This window comes from Esox lucius, chromosome 15 (assembly GCF_011004845.1).
Source record: "Esox lucius isolate fEsoLuc1 chromosome 15, fEsoLuc1.pri, whole genome shotgun sequence".
Lineage (NCBI taxonomy): Eukaryota > Metazoa > Chordata > Actinopteri > Esociformes > Esocidae > Esox > Esox lucius.
This window is the reverse complement of record NC_047583.1, coordinates 18,312,474-18,336,288: the sequence shown is the minus strand read 5'-3', so window position 1 is coordinate 18,336,288 and position 23,815 is coordinate 18,312,474. Positions and strand designations below refer to the sequence as shown.

The window sequence follows — 23,815 nt, the reverse complement described above, 5'->3', positions numbered from 1 at the left end:
TTAGCCCTTGTGTAAATATCAAGAAAGTAACTGCTAGGAATTGAGTCATATTAATTGACTGACCAAACACCTAATATCATTGATGAAAATGTTTTAGTTCCAAATGAATAACACAAAAAACAGTAAATGTTACAGCCTATAGAACATTACAGTGATCACTACAGTACATATTACAGGGTGCACACAATTATTAACACCTTCAAAATCTCATTGACATAATTCTGGGTGCAGTTTCACAGTTTTGCCACGTGGTGGTATCTGAAACAATATGTACACAGAATCATAAGACTATTTGCATACATTTTCTTTGCTGTTTACTTACACAAAATGGCTAACTTATTTAAATGGCATTTATATTCACTGGTATTTAATAGTGCATCATAATTTAAACAGTATTAAAGGCTTATAAATAATTAATATGCTTGCTTACATTGTGTATACAGTCTTTTTATATAGATTTGCTTTACATAATGCATTTTGGTGAAGACAGATATAATTTCTGTGGAGGCACTATCAAATACATGTGTGTTCTCCTGCTGGCACCGGCACAGATAGACAATTCGATCTAATTATTGCCACCCAGAGGCAAGTTTGTAATTAAAAAAATTACATTTATCCCAATTTATAAAAACAAATATAATAAATCCTACACTAAGCATCAGTAGTCTACACATTTGAAAAAATTGAGCACGTCAGTTTAGTTGATGTACTGTTTATCTTGCCCAATCTCTTTTTCAAGTCCTATGGTATCGCCATGATGACAGTGACTGAGAGACTACACTGAACAAAATTATATAAACGCAACACTTTTGCCCACATTTATCATGAGCTGAACTCAAATATCTAAGACTTTCTCTATGTACACAAAAGGCATATTTCTCTCAGATATTGTTCACAAATCTGTCTAAATCTGTGTTAGTGAGCACTTCTCCTTTGCCGAGATAATCCATCCACCTCACAGGTGTGGGGGGTCCGAAAACCAGTCAGTATCTGGTGTGACCAACATTTGCCTCACGGAGTGCAACACATCTCCTTCGCATAGAGTTGATCAGGTTGTTTATTGTGGCCTGTGGAATGTTGGTCCACTCCTCTTCAATGGCTGTGCGAAGTTGCTGGATATTGGCAGGACCTGGAACACGCTGTTGTATACGCCAATCCAGAGCATCCCAAACATGCTAAATGGGTGATACGTCCGGTGAGTATGCTGGCCATGCAACTGGGAACTGGGATGTTTTCAGCTTCCAGGAATTGTGTACAGATCCTTGCAACATGGGGCCGTGCATTATCTCTGTGCATTCAAAATGCCATCAATAAAATAAACCTGTGTTCGTTGTCCATAGCACACGCCTGCCCATTCCATAACCCCACTGCCACCATGGGCCACTCGATCCACAACGTTGACATCAGCAAACCGCTCACCCAAACGACGCCAAATGTACAGTGAAAACCAGGATTAATCTGTGAAGAGAATACATCTCCAAAGTGCCAGACGCCATCGAATGTGAGCATTTGCCCACACAAGTTGGTTACGATGACGAACTGCAGTCAGGTCAAGACCCATATGAGGATGACGAGCATGCAGATGAGCTTCCCTTAGATGGTTTCTGACAGTTTGTGCAGAAATTCTTTGGTTATGCAAACCGATTGTTGCAGCAGCTGTCCGGGTGGCTGGTCTCAGACGATCTTGGAGGTGAAGATGCTGGATGTGGAGGTCCTAGGCTGGTGTTTACACAAATTCTCTGAAACACCTTTGGAGACGGCTTATGGTAATGAACATTCAATTCACGGGCAACAGCTCTGGTGGACATTCCTGCAGTCAGCATGCGAATTGCACGGCCCCTTTCGACAAACAAAAAAACTTGCGACATCTGTTGCATTGTGCTGTGTGATGGAACTGCACATTTTAGAGTGGCCTTTTATTGTGGCCAGCCTAAGGCACTCCTGTGCAATAATCATGCTGTCTAATCAGCCTCTTGATATGCCACACCTGTGAGGTGGATGGATAATCTCGGCAAAGGAGAAGTGCTCACTAACACATATTTAGACAGATTTGTGAACAATATTTGAGAAAAATATGCCTTTTGTGTACATAGATAAAGTCTTAGATCTTTGAGTTCAGCTCATGATAAATGGGGGCATAAACAATATTGTTGAGTTTATCATTTTTTTCAGTGTATATTGCCCACTCTTCAGCGCCATCTAGGCAATACCTAAAATAGAGAACAACATTTATGAATATGAAAACTGGACTCCAAACACAAAGTTGACAGCACGTAAATGATTTTGATTTCCACCTGAAGTACCAGTCCAATTTACAAATGTTGCCATCTCAGCCTTTGATTTAGAGGGGACAAGTGAACAACTTCTCACACATGCAGGGTTGATATTACCCTCAACTCAATGCATTTATAATCACGTGTCTAACTCCACTAGCAGAGAAGTGTCATGTTTAATAAAGACAACTACATTTACACAACTACTGATTGAAAACCAGATGTTAATTTCAATTCCCCAAAGTGGTCCATTACACTGTGTGGTGGAACTCATGTGATGAAATTCCTAGTACCTTGATGAAGCCTTCCCTCATATGCAAGCAACTGATATTCAATCCTAGTGCTGGGTGTTCTGCCCAACGTCCAGAGCTACCAGAAACAGGGAACGGAAAAGCTCGTTTTTAACATATTTTGAAACAGTAAGATGTAAACACATTTATCAAACATACCAGAATTTGTAACATAATCTAAGAAAATACATTTTTATTTTTTTCAGTTACATGTGGGGCTCCACCACTGTCATCATGGGTGGGCTGCCATTCATATAATATATAAAAAATTGAAAAATATTTTATGTAAATATATGTTTCTTACATAAGTATTCAACCCCCAGACAAATTTGCAACAATGACATATTTAAGTCTTTTGAGGTCGGTATGTACCAGCTTTGCATACAATTTTGTAGTGATTTTGCCCCATTCTTCTTTTGCAGATTTGCTCTAGGCTGTTCAGGTTGGTTGGATGACAGATGTGGGCCTCCATTTTTGAATTAGTGCCATAGATTTTCATTGAGATTGAACTCTGGACTGTGACTGGGTCACTGCACGGCATTCAGCTTTTTACTTTTGAGCCACTCCATTGTTGCTTTGTTCTTGTGCTTGGGATCATTGTCCGGCTGAAAGCTGAATTTCCTCACAAACGTAAGTTTTTTGTTGCAGACTGAAGCAGGTTTTCAGGCATTATTTACCTGTATACTTCCATTTTAACAGGATGCCCAGTCCCATCAGCATGATGCTGCCACCCCCATACTTCACTGTAGGCTAACTGACTTTGTAGAATGTCCTCTTCTAACACGAGCCACGTTTACATCTGGTTCTATCATGCATCCTTCATTCTGATATTGTCCTTGAATCTTTGTACTTATAAAGATCTGACAGGGAATCAGATAACAATGTGTTGTAGCATATTATGTTTGTAGTTGCGTTGGGAGGCTTTAGATGTACAGGTTGAATCCAGAGATGATTTTCTGTTCTACGTTCAATGTTACTATGCATTTCCTCATCAAGTCACATCGGTCAAATAGTTTTGGCACTACTACAGAAATATCAGTTTCAGATGCTTTTTCTTTTGCTATTGGACAGCTGCAAATTCTGACCCACAAGTCAAGCAATGTTTTTGACAAACACCAGAGGTTTTTTGGCATGTGAAGAGAGATGGTCATGCAGAAAATGTTAGAACATAATCAGTCATCATCTCCTAGGAATGTAAAACTGGGTCATTGTTGGATCTTCAACAAAGATCCAACACCTTTGTTCAGATCCACACAAAATGGCTCACTGACCGCAGAATCAAGATTTTGTGATGGCCATCCCAGTCCTCTGACATAAGCCCCATTGAAAACATGTGGTGTGTTCTGAAGTGGAGAGTCCACAAGTGAGAACCAAACGCTGGGGGATCTGGAGATTCTGCTGTCCCAAGCTTTTGACAAAAAATTTTGTTTCTTGATTAAGAATGTATTTTCCTTGAATGATTTTAACTTTTCTGTCATTTTGTGTAATATTAAGCTGATGAACAAAACTTTTTGTTCATGTGCTAATCTTTACAAGGGTGTCTATTGTGGACCATACTGTACAGCCTCATACTAAAGGATAACAAACCGCAGTGATGAGACTTGGTAGAGTGGCTGCCCAAGAGACAGTCACACCCTATTAGGCAGCCATTCATGAGCTGAGGGAGAAATAAATCAGAAGTGCTTTTGACTCCGGTATCATAAAGATATACAAGACAGACATAAACAAGACATGAAATGTCTGTAATTGCATGCTAAACTTTCTGAAATGTTTCTTTTAGTATCTATGTCGATGTCTGTTTGAGAAGTGACTATGGATTTCCTCTAGCTCTCTCTTTTTCTCTTGACGATTTGTAATGCATTCCAGATCGGAGCCTGTTTGGATGGTTGTGGGTTTTCGGTGAAGCAAGTTAAGCTTGTTCCTCAATAAAGCCTGAGACAAAGGAGAGGACTGTACAGCCTAGAGTTGTTTTAGGGCTTTGGGCCGATATACTACGTAGTTCAAAACATTATCTACTAATGCTAAATATAAGATCTAAAAAAATCCAGTAATCAGACATTTAAGGATAGCTTGAATAAAAACGTATTTTTTATTTGTCTATTAAATGTATTGCCTTTCTGAGATAAGGGGTTAAATAATGATATGCTGGGTTAACAAAACGACTACAGTACTATTACGAAATCATCGCCCTTTACAAAAGCACATTACCTTACTCTTGCGAAAACCTTTTCAACATGATCGAGCAATGATGGAGCATGCCAAAAATGTTCCAAACTCTTGTCATTAATTGTTTGAATTTCACTGACGTCAATACACCGCGCCCCGCCTCATACTGCCACTCTGCCACGTCATACAGTAAGTGCCGCTGTCAGAAGGAAGAGGGAATCCAATCCTTGTGGTTACTTCTGAAGTTTTATGTGAACTAGTACCAACACACGAAAACGTAGATCAAGTATTGATTAATTTAATTCAGATATTTATACATATTTACGTGTCCTTACATTGATGTCACCGTAAGTACGATTACATTCTTTTCATTTAGCCACCTTACGTTTGCTAGCATACCTGAACAAGACCAATGCAATGTTGATGTGAAGTGTAACTTTCGTCCTAACTGGATAACGTTTTCCGGCTACCAATTTCATGATAAAATAGTACAGTACATCTTTGTTGTAATATTGGGCTAGCTTCAATTCTGTCAAAGTGTATTACAGAATAGTGCTAAGAAGTTATCTGTGTTGGTCCTCAAATCTAGGTCATTAACGTTACTGTTCCCTAGCTGGCAGGGCATTGTTTGAATGAAATGCCAACGCGGTACAGTAAAGATACTTATACTTTTTGTTGTATTTTTTGTTTTTATTTATTTGTTTTTATTTTAATATTAAGCGTTATTAATAGCAAATATATTTTCCAGAAAAATATCTTTAAACAATTTTCATTTGTCATCTAGTAACCTAGATTATAACATTTTGGTAAATTTTAATACTACTACTGAATGCTACTTTGAACATCCTATTAAATAATATTTAAATCTATACACCATACATTCAAATTCATTGGGTTAAAATAGATACTATGATAATGCTTGCTAGTCCCCTAGTAGTTTCAGCATTGAAGAAAAATGATATACAAGTCTGTATGAAGGACTTATAGGTTCTTATTACGATAAAGATAACATTATTTTTTGTAATGGGTGTTGTCATTTTAGTGTTTTACATGGTGCCTGGGTCAAGACATATTATTTACCACTGCAATTTAAGTATAACCCAGTAGTAAAAATAGGCGGTACTGTGGAAACCTGAGGCAACACAGCTTATATTTCTTTTGAAAATACCAAACCCTTTATGACAGCTATGAACTACTCTTCTGGATTCCTCAAAGATACAATAATTATAAACACTTCTATATCTAGACCAGTCCATAATCATTAAACCCTTCCATAACTAAACCACCATCTGTCATTTACTTTAAAAAGTGAAAGGGATGGTAGGCCAAAGGGCTTGTTCTATGACTACACCAAAGTGTCCACATACTGGGGTTGGTCTATCTCCTGTTTAACATCCTGAATAGGAGGAGGGTGAGAACTAAATTGAGTTTTTATTCAATTACGGTTCATAGGAGATGTGGAGTGATGATGCTTGACACATGGCCTGGTTCGGTGGGATCTAAGAATAAGACAATATTCCATTTGAAATGTACTCATACAATCTTCTCAAAGAGAATGTTAGCTTCTCAGAATGTTTTTGCTATTTTAGAAACTGCCCTGAATGTGTTATTAATCCAAAATGAAATATTTTGGGCCTCATTCCTACAGACCAATGACATCAAGGGTTGAGTACCTAAAAGTTAGCGAGGCACAATAACCACACTATAGATAAATGAAACCTGATGAATAATATAAAGTACTTGTTGAACATGGCTATAGCTGTTTGTTTTCGTTGTCGTTGCTCGCCCTCAGTAAGGTTTGTCAATGTTGCAACATTTTAGCTATCCTGCTAGAGTCCTAAATGGCGCCCGTGTCACTCAAACAACGATGCTAGCTCGTAAATAGAGAGTTGAATTAGAGGATGCCATATTTGGTCAAAGTCCACTGTGAACTGAACAGAGGACTGGATTTGTAATGAAAAACAAAACAAATAGGGCTAATTTTGGAGAAAGACTTTACACACTATGCACAGGCAGTATTGATACACAGGTTTACTGTCTACCATATGGAGAGTAGGAGATGGATGCTGAGTATCAATCAAATGTATTTATAAAGCCCTTTTTACAACAGCAGTTGTCACAAAGTGCTTTACAGAGAGTAGAGGCTGGGCCAGGATTTAAACCCACATCATCTGGGGTGTGTTTTCTGGAGGTACAGCTAAGCACTATGCCAGACACCTGCTCATTCTTAGTATTCCCCAACCTTTCACTCACAGCTAGACAAACAGGTCATGCGTGTTTCTTGCAGAGCCTGTGGGATGCTGCCGGACAAGACACCACTGTTCGAGCCGACTCTGCTACAGGAGCTGGACTGGAGCAGCAACACTGTGTCCTTCTCTCCTCCTATCTCCCCTTCCCAGCCGGGGGACGGCCTGGTCCTTAGGCCGCTGTGCACAGCCGACTTCAACAGGGGTAAACATGGAAGAGACGCTACACCACCCTGGCTTAACTGATTTGTCCTCAGTGTACAACACAAATGAAGAAAAACAAGGGAAACGATCAGCTTGCTGTTGCAAAATATTTTACTACTTGGTTCCCTGATGTGTGTGACGTTGTTCAAATCGCCTGCTATTTTTATATAAAAATATATTTACACAAAAATAGCAGGTGCTTTGAATAATTAGGAGAGGTAAGATCTAAACTATTTGAATGTGCTTTCCCTCTCGAACATAATATAGCATACCTTTTTTACATTAGATATTAGCACTTTAATTGTTCTGTGGTTTTCTTCATATTTTTAACGAAGAGCTGTTTGGGAGCCAAATGATCCGGCTCAGCGAAAAGACTCAGAATGCCCATCCCTAATGAACACAATGTTCCCAATAATAATACTGACTACATTTTCCCTAACAAGCAATGTCTTAAAATAAGGTTGTATAAAAGGATATTAAATGTATGTTTAATATACATTTGTTAATACTTTGAATGCTCTCTTTGCTGCTCAGGATTCTATAGGGTGCTATCCCAACTCACAACCGTCGGTGATGTTACACCAGAGCAGTTTATCAGTAAGTACCAATCAATGCCAAAGTATGGCAAGACGCAATGACTGGTTAATAAAAATAATATATAGGGATTTACATTGCCTTCAGAAAGTATATCAAATTTTTTGTACTAAGCTTAACTGATTGTACAGAATATTTGAGGTGAAATGGAGGAGCGTGCCTATAGTAGCAGGCCAGATTCAAACACTTTCTGCTGTAGTATATGTGCATCTGAGCCTTAGACTTTTAAATGTACTTGCGAATTTGAACACAGCATTTAAATCCCCAAACAACAATTAAGAAATATGTACTGTTGTAGTGTTCTGTCAAAGATTCAAACACTTCCGATAATGAGCCTGACTCTTTATATTATTTCATAGAGAAATTTGAGCACATGAAAAAGACTGGAGATTACTATGTTATCGTGGTGGAGGACACAAACCTTGAACAGATCGTTGCAACGGCTACATTGATCACAGAACACAAATTCATCCATTCATGTGCAAAGGTAGACCGTCTCTGGATCAAAGTAATCTACTTTGTGATATATGTAGTTCACTATTCATATATAAGAACATTTGACACTGGCATATTACCTCAAAACCCCCAACCTGGTGAAATATTATTATGCCCTCGAAGAACGCTAATGTTTGTCTCATTCACAGAGAGGCAGGGTGGAGGAGGTGGTGGTCAGTGATGTATGTCGGGGGAAACAGCTGGGTAAACTGTGAGTTGTCATTATATTTGCCAGAATTAGATTATTTTCTGGATACCATTTTTATGTTGCTAAGTGTTGTTGACAGTGTTTCCCAAATCCTGGTCCTGGGGACCCAAAGGGTTGCATGTTTTTGTTTTTGCCCAAGCACTCACAGACCTGATTCAAATGTTGCCCTACCACTTACACACTTGAATGACGTAATCAACCTATAATCAAGTCTTTAATTTAAATCAGGTGTGTGAGTGCTAGAGCAAAAACAAAAACCTGCACCCCCTTGGGTCCCAACTACCAGGATTGGGAAACACTGAGTTATAGCATCGTCTTTTTAAAGTTCTACCAATTCCCAGTGTGGGAACAGCTAGCATCCTAGCTATTTCTATAGACTTCATTTCTCTGCTGTTATTGGCTCTGGAACCTACCTGTAGCTTTTCACAATTGATTGAAATAAATCTGTGTTGGAATCTGGGAAAATATATACAGTAGGCTACATATTAATGAAAACTGAATCATTCCCATAATCTGAAAATATCCTTTAATATGCCTCTGGCCAAAGACATTCTGTAATACTATTTATCTGGTATATGAAGGATCACCTTTTACAGTGAATTATAGATGCACTGTAACCTTTAGTGAACTTGTCTCCCAGATAAGGCAGCAGTCATATTGATGGAAAGGAGTCTCATCTGTGTATCCTTGCAACACCATTGGGAGTTTCTCCATGTTAAAGCAGTAGATTTAAAATACATTTCTCATCCCTCCCGGAGTTCTGAACACATGACCTACTGGGCCATCAGGAGGAAGTAGAAAAGGAAGCTGGAAGTTCATACATTAGGACTACATGTCCACAACAGAACAGGATTTCTCCCAGTAAAGTCCTCTAACCATCTCGAAAGCACAGACGCTCTGCAGACTTGTAATCTGTATAATGTTGTTTTTCTTTTACACATTTTAGGTTAGTGGCGACCCTCACTCTTCTCAGCAAAAAACTGGATTGCTATAAAATAACACTGGAATGTGCACCCAGCAACGTGGCCTTCTACAATAAGTTCAGTTACTCCGCGTCAAACGAGACCTACATGCAGTGCCGCTTCATGGATTGAGGTCAAAATATGTCCTGTCTGGGATTTGACTTGAAGGAATTGGTACAAGAACATTATCGCATTGATTGAAAATCCTAGAAATAACTTCAATGTCGTTGGCCCACCATCAGTCACTGTCCCTCTGGTCTATGAGCTACCTCACCTGGGAAGAGATTTGATATTGTGTCCATGGCTTCTCAAAAAAGGAATTCCAATCCATTCTGAAATTTGGGGACTTCTGAAAGTGCAATAAAGTCCTTTTTGCGCCTCATGAAACACACTGAATAATATTTTTTCCATCTTCAAGGTTAATGAAGGATTTAGTGTATACAATTAACAAAACAAAGAAAATCTAATGTCACATGAGAACACCTCCACTGATGCATGTACAAAGTTTGGAATTAATTTAACTTGTTGAAACATGCTAATGTACGGTATCCAAGGGAGTTTTTTTTAAAGTTATGTTAATATCGCCATCGACTTTGATCTTGGCACATACTAATAATCATGCTTTCAAGCTATTCTGCAACATGCAATCAAGGATTGCAGACCAATTTAGACTTTTCCATTTACTATCTGAACAAGTTATCAAGTTTGTTATACAGGTATATTAATTTGTGATCAACGATACATGGGTTGGGTTGGTTATTTTGACATTTTTAATCATTAAAATGTGTTTAGGTCTGAGGGAAAATTCTGTCCTATAAAACACCTAGCTACATTTGGTATGAAGATATGGTCAAAGAATTGGCAATTATTTTTTATCTGGGGTCAATTAAAACATAATTGTAGCATAAACTTATTTCTTAATATGCGGTTTTGGCCTTTGGGAAAATGTATTTTGACTTGTGTATTTATAAGAATAAATTTATAACGAATGTAAAAATAAATGTTAAATGTAAATATATTGTTTCCACTGGTTCCTAGTATGTGTATTGGTGCAAATAGATTTCAGTTATACTTCAACTTCTGTTTTCCTTTTACCACATAATCAAGAAATGACAATAGTTCAAAATACATGTTAGCTGTCTGTTTATTGAGCAGTGGGTCATTAAATCTCTGCCAAGCTTTTTTTTTTAATTCTCCTTCCAATTCTATATTACCCCTATGTCAGCCTGATCTCCGCCCAATATTCCCAATTCCCATGTGGGCCTCAACCTTTCCATAGGGCACTGACTTCCTATTACTTTCCCTCACGCCAACTGCCCCCTTCTGGCAAGGAATAATAATTCAAGTATCAAAAGTGCATTATTGCAATACTGTCCCGCTGCAAATGCAAAATGCTTTAAATACTATAAAACTGCAAAAACCCTTCAGTGCATACAGCTGGAGAAGAAAACAAATCACTTATGAAAATGTACTCCTCTTCCTTTGGTCTCAGACGTCAGGAATCGGAACCAAACCCCACCCCCTCCCTTCCCCTTTAGAAAAGTTGAAATATTTACATTTTTAATCCCAATAAAAATGTAAAAAACAAAAGAGTGCACTGTATGCGATGACACAGCAATCTGCATAAGATGTCTATCCGTTCTGTGCAGCAGTGACCTGCATTCCTGCGAAGTCCTCATCTTCCTCCAGGCTTCGTTTCAGGCTGCCTGCAAATTAGACATGTGAAGGTTCAAACATCCAGAAAAAGTTAAAGCAACTGAATTTCATGGGATAAGAAAGACGTGTCACTTGAAAGCATTAGTTCTGCTTAGTCACTGAACACTGCATTAAGTTCTTTAAATTCTTGTTGTAATGTGAGAATTAATTAGTCTGACCTGAGCCTACACAACAGCATAAATCTCATGATTGGAAGTACAGAAATACAGAGAGTCTTTAAATGACTTAGCTGGGAGAAAACATGTTCTAGTATGGGCATAGCCATTGAAGGCATCTTCCATTTTGTTGTAGTCAACTGGATGGAACTTAAAAACTTCATTGGCTGATCCCTCCTGATGTCCTGGATATTAACTGGCTGATCCTGTTCATCAGTAATCAGCAAACTGTTTATACCAACAATAACCTGGAAATGACCTCAGTGGTGCTAGACAGTGACAAAAGTTGGCTCTGTACTGCTGCACTTTGGACCATAATGAAGTAAAAAAACAACAAAGGACTGTCCAACAGATCAGGGCCCAGTTCCCAAAAGCACTAAGATGATTGTAAGAAGCACGTAAGTGCCTCGTTATTTTTCCCGGAAGCATTGTTACTTAAGTAGCATGTAACATCACTTGTTAATTAACGAGCACTCCGGACCACTCGTTTGGCCATCTTAACATGCATTTTACAGGTTTTGTGAAACACCGCCCCCCTCATGCGAGGAGTGATTGCAAACAGTTAATATCAAGGCAATAGAACAGAGGTCTCAAACCGGTTCCACTGAGGGCCATGTGTCTGCAGGTTTTTGGGTTTTCCTTTAAATTGGTTCCCAGTTCAGACCTAAACAACCAGGTGGGGGTAGAAACTAACCAATTAGTGACCTAATTAGTCAATTAAGTACAAGGTGAGTGAAAATCTGCAGACACTCAGCCCTCCGTGGAACCGGTTTGAGACCACTGCAATAGAACAAATAAAACTTATAAAAACAGTTTTGATTTAGACATTTATTTAAACAAATTCGATAAGTGCGTGACTGGATGTAAATGTAATTGAAAGCAATTACTCAACTGAGGATAAAGAAAAACGTATGTAAAACAAGAAATAGGCTTAATATAGCTGCAAGCAGCCATTAGGGGTCCAAGCAAACAGAGTGAAAGACAAGGATTGCCCACGCAAGCCTGAGAGTAGGCCCAGCAATTGGTTTTTGAGTTAGGCGGTAATGAGCGTTTAAACATTTTCTGAAACAGTGCCCCCACATGGCCGATCAGCGCACATGACATATGCAGACCTCCCATGCACTCTATTCTGTCCACTGATACCAAGTTTGTTGACAATCGGACAAACGGTTGCTGTGAAACTCACTTCCTGATAGGCGGCTTTGCCGCCATTTTTGCAATAGGCTAACGATTTAGCAAATCAAAAATCCACCAAGTAGATTATCTCTGCCAAGTTTCGGGAAGATTGGACAAAATTTGCAACCTGTGAAATTTTTTAGAGCTTTAACAGGAAGTTGAATATGGCAGAAATACAAGATATTGGAGCTTGATGTTCCAAGAGTAAATTTTGTTTAGCATACGGTCAGTCACATTGTGAGATAGGTTAGGTGATTTCAGATCCAAGGAGCACAAAGTTATTGCAATTTGAAAAGCTCAAGTTTGACGACACACTGGCCGATCTTGCCCACACTTTTACTGGTTGTTGGGGGTCTATAAGACTTTCTATTCATCAAGTTTCACTGTGGTCAAGCATTATATTTGATAGCTTGAATATGATTGGTCCATGGTGGTAACATGGTTTGGAATGCAGACTCCTTATGTGTTGTAGTACAAGAACCTATTGCACTCATGTAACTCACCAAGTTTGGTTGAAATATCTGTTTGCGTTTAGGAGTAATGAGCCTTAAAAATGGCTTTTTGGTATAGCGCCCCCGTATGGCTGATTAGTGCCAAACACGGCATACCTCTTCTGGTTCACCTCCCGAACATGCGTAGCATGAAATACAATCTCATGTATTCCTGTGAAAAATTCTGAAAATTTTTCACAAATTAAAACAGCCTCTAGGAAGGTTATTCAGCACGTGGCCATGCATCATATGACACTGGTTTCATGTCTCTAGGCCAATCACAGCCCGAGTTAGAAGCATATGAAAATGGCGACTTTGACCCGATGGTGGCACTAGAGGCATTGACCTAAAAAAAAAGAAAGTTAGCCAGTAGAAGTTGGTAAACTTGCAAAAATGGCAGAAGAGAATAATAATAATTAAAAATATATATATTACAATAGGGTTCCCTTAGCTTCGCTGCTTGGACCCCTAATTACGAAAAAAAGTGTTCAAATTAACTGCTCACGAATCTGAAACCCCACATTGTACTGGCACGATGGTACGTGCTGGTGCCTCTACCTCGTCAAGAAGAACATTGATTTCTTCAGCTCAGAATGCATGTTTATTTCTTGCATTCCATTTATATTCCAAACAATTAGAATATGATTTTTCCCACAATGCTTTATATTCCCAGTTAATCAATCATGTGTTGATTGCTACAGAAGCATTCAATTTGCAGTGGTCTCTTAATTTTAACCCTTCTGTTTCTCACTCAAAACCTTCCTTTTTGACTTTTTTGGAAAGGAAAGTAAAAGGTGCAGTGGTCTCTTCATTTTTTCCAGAGCTGTATATTTTATATAGCCACCGGAGGAACTGATAATTTGATGTCACGTGATCGATTTCCAGAGATATCGTTTTGATTGGCCGAAGTCCACCCCACTGGTTGCAAATAACAGTTTCGTCCATCATAAATTTCACTATTTCCACATTTTCTTATTGATGCATAGTAGTAATTGAATAAATCACCAGCGATATTATATGCTTCTGATAAATAAGCAAGCTCTATCGAAATGCAATAAAGCTATATTTCAAAACGTATTCATGGCATAATTCCATTCCCAGACCCAAAGATGGCCAAATTCCATTCCAAATGGCTGTAACGTGGTACTTCAGATGAACTTTATAAAGAGTGACCTACGTGGTGGCTTGTGAAACAAGTGTAGGTCGCAACAAAGTCCACCTTTAGCCTATGTGTATCGTTAAACCATCGTAAGTGCTAAGGTATAGGGAAACTGGGCCCAGGATGTTCCCCAGGAGCTGTGGATGTCAGCCGCTACAACTTCACCAGCTAAACTACAGAGACTGGACTGCAAGGTGCAAAAACACTTATCAGGCTCAAAAACAGGATGGCCTGCAAAAATACCAAAAAGATCCTGCACAGTTCAGGAAAAAGTTATTGTGGACAATTGAGAGATTTGATTCATAGATCCAATAAAATAAATAAAAACCTAATTGGATATCACCTGGAAGGGCAATGAAATTGCTAAAGCAAACAAGGAGCTTTTCTGGGCCTAAAGGTGTGCTGTTCTTAACTGGCAGTCAGTCATCCAACTAGAATCCAATTGAGAAAGACAAGACTGCAGGCAAAATGCCAGAAGGCAAAAATTTATGCAGATATTCTGCGCAGTAACCTCAATCAGTTTTAATTTAAAATGCAATGAACTGGAGAAAAAGAACCCAACTACACTAAATACTTAGTCTAAATAAACACACACAAAATGTCCTCATCAAAATAAAATAGATCAGAAAAAGGTGTGGGAGGCCCTGGTGCACAACTCCTCAAGATGACAAATACATTAGTATCTAGTTTGAGAAACAGACAGCTCACAGATTCATCTGGCAGCTTAATTAAATATTACATACAAAACAACAGTCTCAACACCAACAGTGAAGAGGTGACTCTGGGATGCTGGTCTTCTAGACAGAGTTCTTCATCTGTCCAGTGTCTGTGTGGCTTTTGAAGGCTAGCATCCCAGAGACTGGCTCAGTTGTGCACCGGGGCCACCCATTCCTCTTTCTGGTTAGAGACAGTTTGCACTGTTCTGTGTAGGGAGTAGTGCACATCGTTCAGTTTCTTTGCAATTTCTCACATAGCCATAAATTCTCAGAACATGAATAGACTGACGAGTTTCAGAAGAAAGTTATTTGTTTCTGGCCATTTTGAGGCTGTAATCAAATGCTGATGCTGAAGATACCGAACTAGCCTTAAGAAGGCCAGTCTTATGGCTTCTCCAATCAGCACAACAGTTTTTCGCAGTATTAACAATCTCAAAAGGATTTTCTAAAGATCAATTAGCCTTTTGAAATGATAACTTGGATTATCAAACAATGTGCCATTGGAACACAGGACTGATTCTTGCTGATAATGGGCCTCTGTACACATCAGTCGTTTCCAGCTACAACAGTAATTTACAACATTAACATTGACTACACTCTAGTTCTGATCAATGTTATGTTATTTTAATGGACATTTTTAATTGACCCTAAACTTTTGAAGGACAGTGTATACGCAAGACCAGCCTAGATAATGTTATCTTTAGGAAACATCACCTTTGGACGAAAATCTGATGATTGAGCTTTAAAGTGTGTTTTTTGAATGGCATGGGGTGGTAGAGAATACATTTTCTGCAGTGACATTCGAACCAAACACTAACAAACAATGGTAGCTATTTTGATTTTGCGGTGTTGCTAGGAGACATGCTGTTGGAAAACCACTGTATTGCTATTACAGGGCTACATTAACACACAGCTACATTCCTCAACTACATTCTAGGCTTGTTTGTAAGTCCCCTCAAATGTACCCTTGGTGAGACCAAATACATGTATGGGAAGTGTGGACAGACAGACCTGGCATTCCTGCGTGCAGAGAGAACGATCTCCCCAGCTGTATTGGTGACATCATCTTGATGGTCAGTTTTGCTGAGTAAATCGCCTCATATTCCTAGGAATAAAGAAAAAAACTGAGTGGGCAAAACTTTCAGACTAAAATGTCTAACTCAGAAGACAAGCTACCATATTTGTCATGATGAAACCCTTTTAATTAATATCTCAATCTCAGTGGGCAGAGCAGTTTGAAAGGTTCTGTGTTCAGGAGTTAATACAGGGAGCCCTACCTGTAATTGGTGCACAAATCCCACATTGGGGTTGATGCAAAATCTCCTCTCCTGAACATGGCTGAAAGCATCCCTGCAGAAAAAATGCCACAGTTTAGCCGGACATCTTCAATCTAGAGCTTTTGTTACAGTGTATCAGGACAGCAGCAATATATCAATGTCACAAACGACCTGGCAATAGAGAAGTCTGCTTGGTGTGGTGTTCTGAAAGGTCTTACCTGTATTTTACACCAAATGTCTCCATAAGGTAGGCAATAACTAAGGCAGCACTGAAAATGGAAGACAATAATTGTGGTTGAACGCGTTACTCATCTGACAGGAAAAACAAGATCAGCAAATCTCGCTTCAGGAGCCTTTTCAAACAATCTGGATCTGATAAAATATTATATATAAAAGAAATGTGACAAACCTTCTTGATATCCCTGCATTTCCATGAACTAGTACCTTTCCTATGCGAAAAAAGACATTGACAAGTCAAGACACTTCTAGAAGTAGTGTTAACCACTGCAGTGGCGGTTACAAGTAAAAGGACCTTCATCCTATAGTGTGTTACAAAGATTATTTTGCAAGTAAATTCTAGAGACAAATGTCAATCCAATTAAAAAAGTAATTTTTACCTCCACTTGCTAAACAACCGTCAATAAATTCTTTAGTCTGTGGAGAGGAAAATCTACATCAGGCCTACTAACGATGACATGGTTATTCAGTACTAAATGACATTATCCACCACATCCAGCTAATGCTGAAACTTACCATAGGGAAATATCGAATTATGTTTTCCACAGGATTGTCGGCAATATCTAAAACAAGGTACCTGAAAACATAAGAAAACATGCCACATAAATTAGCTGATGTGTTGCTTTTAACGGTCTTATTTCTAAACTAGGAATGTAACGGTGGGCCTTGGATCAGACCGCACTGTGACTCGAATGAAAACATGAAACCCTTTAAATCCTGGCTGACTGAGCGACATGATTTAATGTAGAATAGCATGGCTAGATGTGCATCAATAAACACTACCTTGGTGTGGAATTGTTGTGACAAGGCAAAGTCACAACAATTCCACAAATAACACATCAACTTTAAACTTGAGCGGGTACACAATGAAATCAAAAAGAGATTCTTAAAAAAAAAAGGCAAATGCTTACGAACAGTCTTTCACATTAACCCTCAAGTGGGCGATGAGTAACCAAACATGCAACAGACACTCCCTTATTACATAAAAAAACATTAATGGATTGAACCTCAGTCAGGAATGTCATTGCCATGGTCACAAAAAGTCTACAGACATGCAGCTGAAGGGGGCTAATGACTTTAAACAGAGGCCAATTACTGTGTCATCTAAATTACAGTATAAGGGAAAGGAAATATGACAACATTGCTAAAGGCAAATATTTTGTAGAAAAAAAACATTGCCATCTTTATTACCATGTTATCAAATGTACTTTGACCGGTGTTGGGGAAGCTACTCCAAAAATAGTTTAACAAGATTTACCCTTTACATTGGAAGTAGTAAAACTACACTAAAATGTCATTTTGTAATTAACTTTATAAGGTTTACTTTACAAAAAAGTATCTTCTAGATAAGGTGTATGTACGTTTTTTTCAAAAAATCTGAAATCATTACATCCTTTTTTTCAGACGAGCAGTCCCAGAGTTTGATGAAGGGTCTGACATATACAGTGGTTAGGTCTACGACAGAACATCACCCAGACAGTTTGCATACCAGTGAATCACTATGACATTAAATACATTTGATAGTGCATCGGCATTCCTCTATGTATTGGCAACCTCCCACATGTTCAACACAACAGCTGAAACAGAAGCCCAAAGTAATTGTCACAACAGACAATGTCACAGTGCCAATGTTGAACACTTGAAATGGCATTTCATTGTCCTGCTGCACCAAAAAACCAAACCGGGCTCCCGAGTGTGTAATACATACCAAAATGTGGGATTGGTCAATTGTTACTATCCTATTGTTAACACATCATGTACATGTTCTGAGTAGTCTCTTACCTAAATTTATGTGGGAAGTTGGGCTTTATAAAATTGGCCTCGATATCTTGGCGGACACACACTACATGTGTTATCGCCTGTCTTTCAAGGATGGAAAGCTAAAATAAAACAAAATAGTTGAGTTGAAAGCACAAACATTTGTTAGGTTTTATGTTGTTGTTTTTTATCTAGGACTATGAATATTTCCATGATCAGTCATTCACAGATAGCTGGTGTAGATGCAGGCTTTGGTTCTAAAAAAGTAGAAACACACCTGATTCTAGGGGTGGATGGTATGGACAGTAGAAACAGTATGCCAGTATAAATATGCACCAGGGAATGGATTTGCCCATACTGAATGTGCTAAGTAGGCCAGAGTGAGGATTTTGCAGTAGTTATAAATTGCTTCATTATCGCAAAAAATGTTTCCTTCAGGTTCAATAAAAAAAAAATATTAAAATGTATGCTGTACGTAAAGCTGAGTAAAGAAAAGATTAGGAAAGTCCACCCCAAGGAGGACTGCCTTCTTTTCTCTAATGACACAATGAACTATGAGCTGGACGGGACCTTCATCCATCATTTGGACACGGCTTTGAAGGTTTAAAATCGTTTGAGATGAAAACTGCTATCAGCAAAGTAACAGGATTTGGTTATAGAAGCTAGCTCCTCTGTCACATCAAAACAAAACGCATCCTTAAATTCAGAAATACGCATTCAGATGCTATAGGGTTAACACCAAGTGGTTGATGTCCAACCAAAAGCTACAATCCAGACATTGCTGCCCAAGTAAATTAACAGTCAAAATGATTTAACTTTTACATTTTATTTGAAAAATATATTGTGAATTGCATTATTCTAATCAACAGGATAGCATTAACTTCCATTAATATTGGAATACTTTATTTTGTAAGCTCTTAAGACATTTAGCTATTTAATTGTATTGTTCTCATGTTAATTGTATGTGACATTTGGCCAGATACACAGCACTCCTAAAAAAGCAGTAGTTACAATCCTTAAATATTGTACTTTTTTTAAATTCTTTATCAAAATTAAAAGACAAAATTAATCTAGTGTGACATATACAGTTACTGTCCAAAACCGAATAAACTGTGATATGATTAGTAGGCTAAACTGCCCTGCCCTACCTGATTTTACCAATCAACGGTCAAGACTATGATTTGATTAAATCAGGTGTGGTTTTACTTGAGTTGCTTGGAACAAATGCCTGCACCCAAATCAGTCATCGGCAGATAAACCCAATTACCTTGCTTTTCATAGCTGCTGAGTAGGGACCTAAAAACAGGCCTGGCAGAATTTCCTAAAACAATGTGGAGACATGATTTTTCATTTTTTTATTACATGATTTACTGTGGCAAATGACTCAGCAGCAGTCACTTCGGTCGAGTCTTTTTAGACATCAAGGACATTGTTACCTGCATTTCTCTTCTCATTGGATACACCCAATCCTGAGGGAGATAAAAAAGAAAGTAAATATTGTTAATGCAGAAACTAGGTAAAAAATAACATTCACCAAACCTAAGAAACCAGTCAATAGCCATGGATATCTTAACGCGAAGAAATAGCAAAGCGCACTTGTTTACTGGGAGAGGCAGCTTCAATTCGTAATAATGTGAGTAACTAGCAGCTAGCAAACCAGTTAGGTAAGTAGCTAGCGGGACAGACAATTTAAGACATATTGTAAAATTATATTTGCGAAATGTTTCAGACAAGATTACATAGTTACTGAAAGTTCCTTTTTCCGTGAGATACATGACTACGTTTAGTTACTTTGTATGGGTCTGTTTTTGCGTATGCTCGCCAACCAGTTCACTTACTCATGACATGACATTAGCTAACCAGGTTGTGCTATACTTTAGCTAGTTTACATGCTAGCAGTAGCACTTACCAATAGATCCTCCTTTGATGCAGGAAGGGACGGGAACTGAAATTTATTTTCCTCGTCCATGCTGCAATGAATTCGGGCACCCGTGCCCCAGGCCTGTCGCACGATTTCAGTGGTTTGCTAACTGAACAACTGCAGGAGTTTGTTTTGAGGTTGCACATACATGTCCGCCATGCTGCTCCCGTTTGGAAGAATCACGTGATCAGAGAATGGAACGTCACCACGTAATGTGCTTTTAGCTGCTCTGCGTGAATGGGGGACCTCTAGTGGTACATTTGTATATTGCAAAACAGGTTAGTGGTCTAACACAGGTTTCCCAAATCTCTCATCAGCTCCTCTAGACGTTTCACAGCTTCAAGTTTTAACTCTAAACGGACAAATCAGATTTAATTAGTATATGTTTCAATGATTAGTTGTCTTATTTCATCAGTTTGGGGATAAAACAGAAATAGGATACTTGGGAAGATAATATTTGTATTACTAATGTGGGGACCTACTTTTAGGCTGCTTTAGTGTGATAGTGAGTTACTCATTTTCCTATCACAACAATACTAAAATCAGAAGTGAGAATCTTTGGTCAGAAGTGAAGACCATTTGGTTCTATTTTGTCTTTAGATTAAAGTTAGGTTCAGAATTAGGGTTAGGTACTACTTTTAGTCAGTAATGGAGTTGCATAATCTGGACCCTTACAAATCAGCTTGGCTTGATGATCTCCAGATTTTGTTAAAATACAGAGTACTGATGTCTGTACATGTCATAACACTATACTGTACTTAGCAAGAGATCAAAAAGAGATTGTACACATTATTATGTATCTGGTTCAATAACTTCTGGTAGCTAGATGTACATACCACAAAGTTTGAATATAAGATAACGCTGGTCTCTCTCTTTGCATTGTATTTCTCTGCATCTTGTGTAGTGGTTTGTTTTGATGTACAAAAATAAGCCACCTCTACTATTGTACATTCCCTGTGCTCAAGTAGGAGAGCTTCACACCAATGTCGCTCATAAAACACGTCACGTTCAGCGAATTAACTATCAGGTAGCTAATAAATCAATTTGAACAACACTTAAACCAAAATACTCTGCACTCTCAAAGTGGTTGCGATTGGTTGGAATCCCTTTGGTCTAATGCTTGGCAAAGTGGTTGGAGTTACTTTCAACCACAGTGTGGGGCCCAAGAAGTGACACACTTCTTGGGCCCCACACAGTTTCGAGTGGCAGAAAAGAGGGGTTTTAAAATACAGTGAACACAGGTGTAGCTGGGTATTCATAACATGGGATGTGGGGTGGCTGGCTGTAACACAGCTGTAGGGCCTTATCAAACATGATTGTACTTGTACTTGGTTTCATAGACATGCTTGTTTTTCCATAGCGGCTCCTCATCCCCTCCATCAGTGAACTATGGTTGTATAAATAATGTCTAGCTTCCTCTATCCGTGTAGAATGTGTCAGATTTTAGGGCCTGCTGTCTACTCCTCCTCTCTTGGGCCTTACTTATTCTTTGGGTTTATCATTTTCCTACAATGCAGTGCCCCTACATTTGTATTTTGTGTAAAATTAGGGTAAAATAGTCTGACATGTAATATTAATTATGTTAATTAATTAGTGTTCTTAACCTTAAAAACACAAAACATGCTGTTGGGTAGTTCTGTTCTATGCATTTTGAACACTTCAGTGCACGTTGGTGATTTTGCCTTGTCCCAAGGTCTTACTTATCAACTTCTATGAGTAATGCATGAGAAAAGGCATGAAAAATATTAAACGTTTTTGTGCATTATTTAGTAATGCTTGTAAAATATCTCATAAAAAACAAATTTCCTATCAATATTGTATTAATTTTGTTATATTTCACATTTTATGTGTGTGCCTGAAATCTCTTCCCACCCTTTTAGGTTGTAGTAGCTCTCCTTTATTTTAAAAGGAGAGCTACGACACTTTTATATTTTTCACATATTCTCAATTGGATTGAGGTTAGGGCTTAAACTGGGCCAAGCATTGTCTTGGCTGTGTGCTTTTGGCTGATGACATGCTGAAAGAATCTTCACTCCAGTCTCTGGTCCTGACTCTGGATCAAGTTTTCTTCAAGGCCCTCTCTGCATTTTTGTCTGTTCATTTTTCCCTCCATCCTGACCACCCTCCCAGTTCTCACTGCTGAGAAGCATCTCCAAAGCATGATGCTGCCACATTTCTTCATTGTAGGGATGGTGTTCTCAGGCTTATGTACACTCACCTAAAGGATTATTAGGAACACCATACTAATACTGTGTTGGACCCCCTTTCGCCTTCAGAACTGCCTTAATTCTACGTGGGATTGATTCAACAAGGTGCTGAAAGCATTCTTTAGAAATGTTGGCCCATATTGATAGGATAGCATCTTGCAGTTGATGGAGATTTGTGAGATGCACATCCAGGGCACGAAGCTCCCGTTCCACCACATCCCAAAGATGCTCTATTGGGTTGAGATCTGGTGACTGTAGGGGCCATTTCAGTACAGTGAACTCATTGTCATGTTCAAGAAACCAATTTGAAATGATTCGATCTTTGTGACATGGTGCATTATCCTGCTGGAAGTAGCCATCAGAGGATGGGTACATGGTGGTCATAAAGGGATGGACATGGTCAGAAACAATGCTCAGGTAGGCCGTGGCATTTAAACGATGCCCAATTGGCACTAAGGGGTCCTAAAGTGTGCCAAGAAAACATCCTCCACACCATTACACCACCACCACCAGCCTGCACAGTGGTAACAAGGCATAATGGATTCATGTTCTCATTCTGTTTACGACAAATTCTGACTCTACCATCTGAATGTCTCACCAGAAATCGAGACTCATCAGACCAGGCAACATTCTTCCAGTCTTCATCTGTCCAATTTTGGTGAGCTCGTGGAAATTGTAGCCTCTTTTTCCTTTTTGTAGTGGAGATGAGTGGTACCCGGTGGGGTCTTCTGCTGTTGTAGCCCATCCGCCTCAAGGTTGTGCGTGTTGTGGCTTCACAAATGCTTTGCTGCATACCTCGGTTGTAATGAGTGGTTATTTCAGTCAAAGTTGCTCTTCTATCAGCTTGAATCAGTTGGCCCATTCTCCTCTGACCTCTAGCATCAACAAGGCATTTTTGCCCACAGGACTGCCGCATACTGGATGTTTTTCCCTTTTCACACCATTCTTTGTAAACCCTAGAAATGGTTGTGCATGAAAATCCCAGTAACTGAGCAGATTGTGAAATACTCAGATTGGCCCGTCTGGCACCAACAACCATGCCACGCTCAAAATTGCTTAAATCACCTTTATTTCCCATTCTGACATTCAGTTTGGAGTTCAGGAGATTGTCTTGACCAGGACCACACCCATAAATGCATTGAAGCAACTGCCATGTGATTGGTTGATTAGGTAATTGCATTAATGAGAAATTGAACAGGTGTTCCTAATAATCCTTTAGGTTAGTGTATAGTGTTTAGTGTTGAGGCCAAAAAGCTCTAGAATTGTCTCATCAAACCATAATAGTCTTCCACTTGATCTCAGATGCTCCCATATGCCTTCTGGCATACCCTAGCCAAGTTCTTTTCAACATTGTCTTTCTTTTTGCAACTCTCCCATAAAGACACTTTTTGTGAAGCGCCCAGGCTATTGTTACAGTGGGCACAATATCTTCCAGCTTAGCGATGGAAGATTGTAACTCATTGAGAGTTGCCACAGGCCTCCCTGACTTTGAATTTTTTTCCCCATGTGGAGAAAATGGAGGAAGCAAAACTGTTAGCCAAACCATGTTGACGTATGTTTCACT

At 38.9% G+C, this 23,815-nt stretch overlaps 2 protein-coding genes and 1 long non-coding RNA gene across 4 annotated transcripts; 1 reads left to right on the top strand and 2 right to left on the bottom strand.

The window, feature by feature from the left end:
* LOC105023280 lies at positions 1–4,838 on the bottom strand. Its single transcript, XR_002197936.1, has 3 exons — positions 4,772–4,838; positions 2,567–2,642; positions 1–258 (listed from the first exon to the last, which is right to left on the bottom strand). It is a non-coding gene; the product is annotated as an uncharacterized LOC105023280 (long non-coding RNA).
* Positions 3,100–9,827, top strand: gnpnat1 (glucosamine-phosphate N-acetyltransferase 1). Of its 2 annotated transcripts, none has more exons than XM_010892357.4 (6): positions 3,100–3,193; positions 7,017–7,180; positions 7,714–7,776; positions 8,133–8,260; positions 8,418–8,479; positions 9,423–9,827. In XM_010892357.4, the coding sequence occupies exons 2-6, from the start codon at positions 7,027–7,029 to the stop codon at positions 9,568–9,570; spliced, it is 555 nt and encodes a 184-aa protein (XP_010890659.1). In that variant the 5' UTR covers positions 3,100–3,193; positions 7,017–7,026; the 3' UTR covers positions 9,571–9,827. The 2 variants fall into 2 exon arrangements, with proteins under 2 accessions (XP_010890659.1, XP_010890658.1); XM_010892356.4 differs by lacking the exon at positions 3,100–3,193 and adding an exon at positions 4,939–5,076.
* A 739-nt stretch (positions 9,828–10,566) lies between these two features.
* styx (serine/threonine/tyrosine interacting protein) lies at positions 10,567–20,094 on the bottom strand. Its single transcript, NM_001303766.1, is given in 11 exon segments — positions 10,567–11,144; positions 15,863–15,956; positions 16,129–16,201; positions 16,347–16,397; positions 16,538–16,577; positions 16,746–16,782; positions 16,882–16,942; positions 18,148–18,245; positions 19,391–19,444; positions 19,560–19,592; positions 20,033–20,094. Coding segments are annotated over 11 exon segments (675 nt in total). The 5' UTR covers positions 20,093–20,094; the 3' UTR covers positions 10,567–11,070.
* Positions 20,095–23,815: the final 3,721 nt, after the last annotated feature.

What these genes read in the sequence shown, in the direction of transcription:
- gnpnat1 (XM_010892356.4), top strand. An exon ending in CACAGCCGACTTCAACAGGG is followed by an intron (nt 7,181 to 7,713) that starts GTAAACATGGAA and finishes TTTGCTGCTCAG; the next exon opens with GATTCTATAGGGTGCTATCC. An exon ending in TCATCCATTCATGTGCAAAG is followed by an intron (nt 8,261 to 8,417) that starts GTAGACCGTCTC and finishes TCTCATTCACAG; the next exon opens with AGAGGCAGGGTGGAGGAGGT.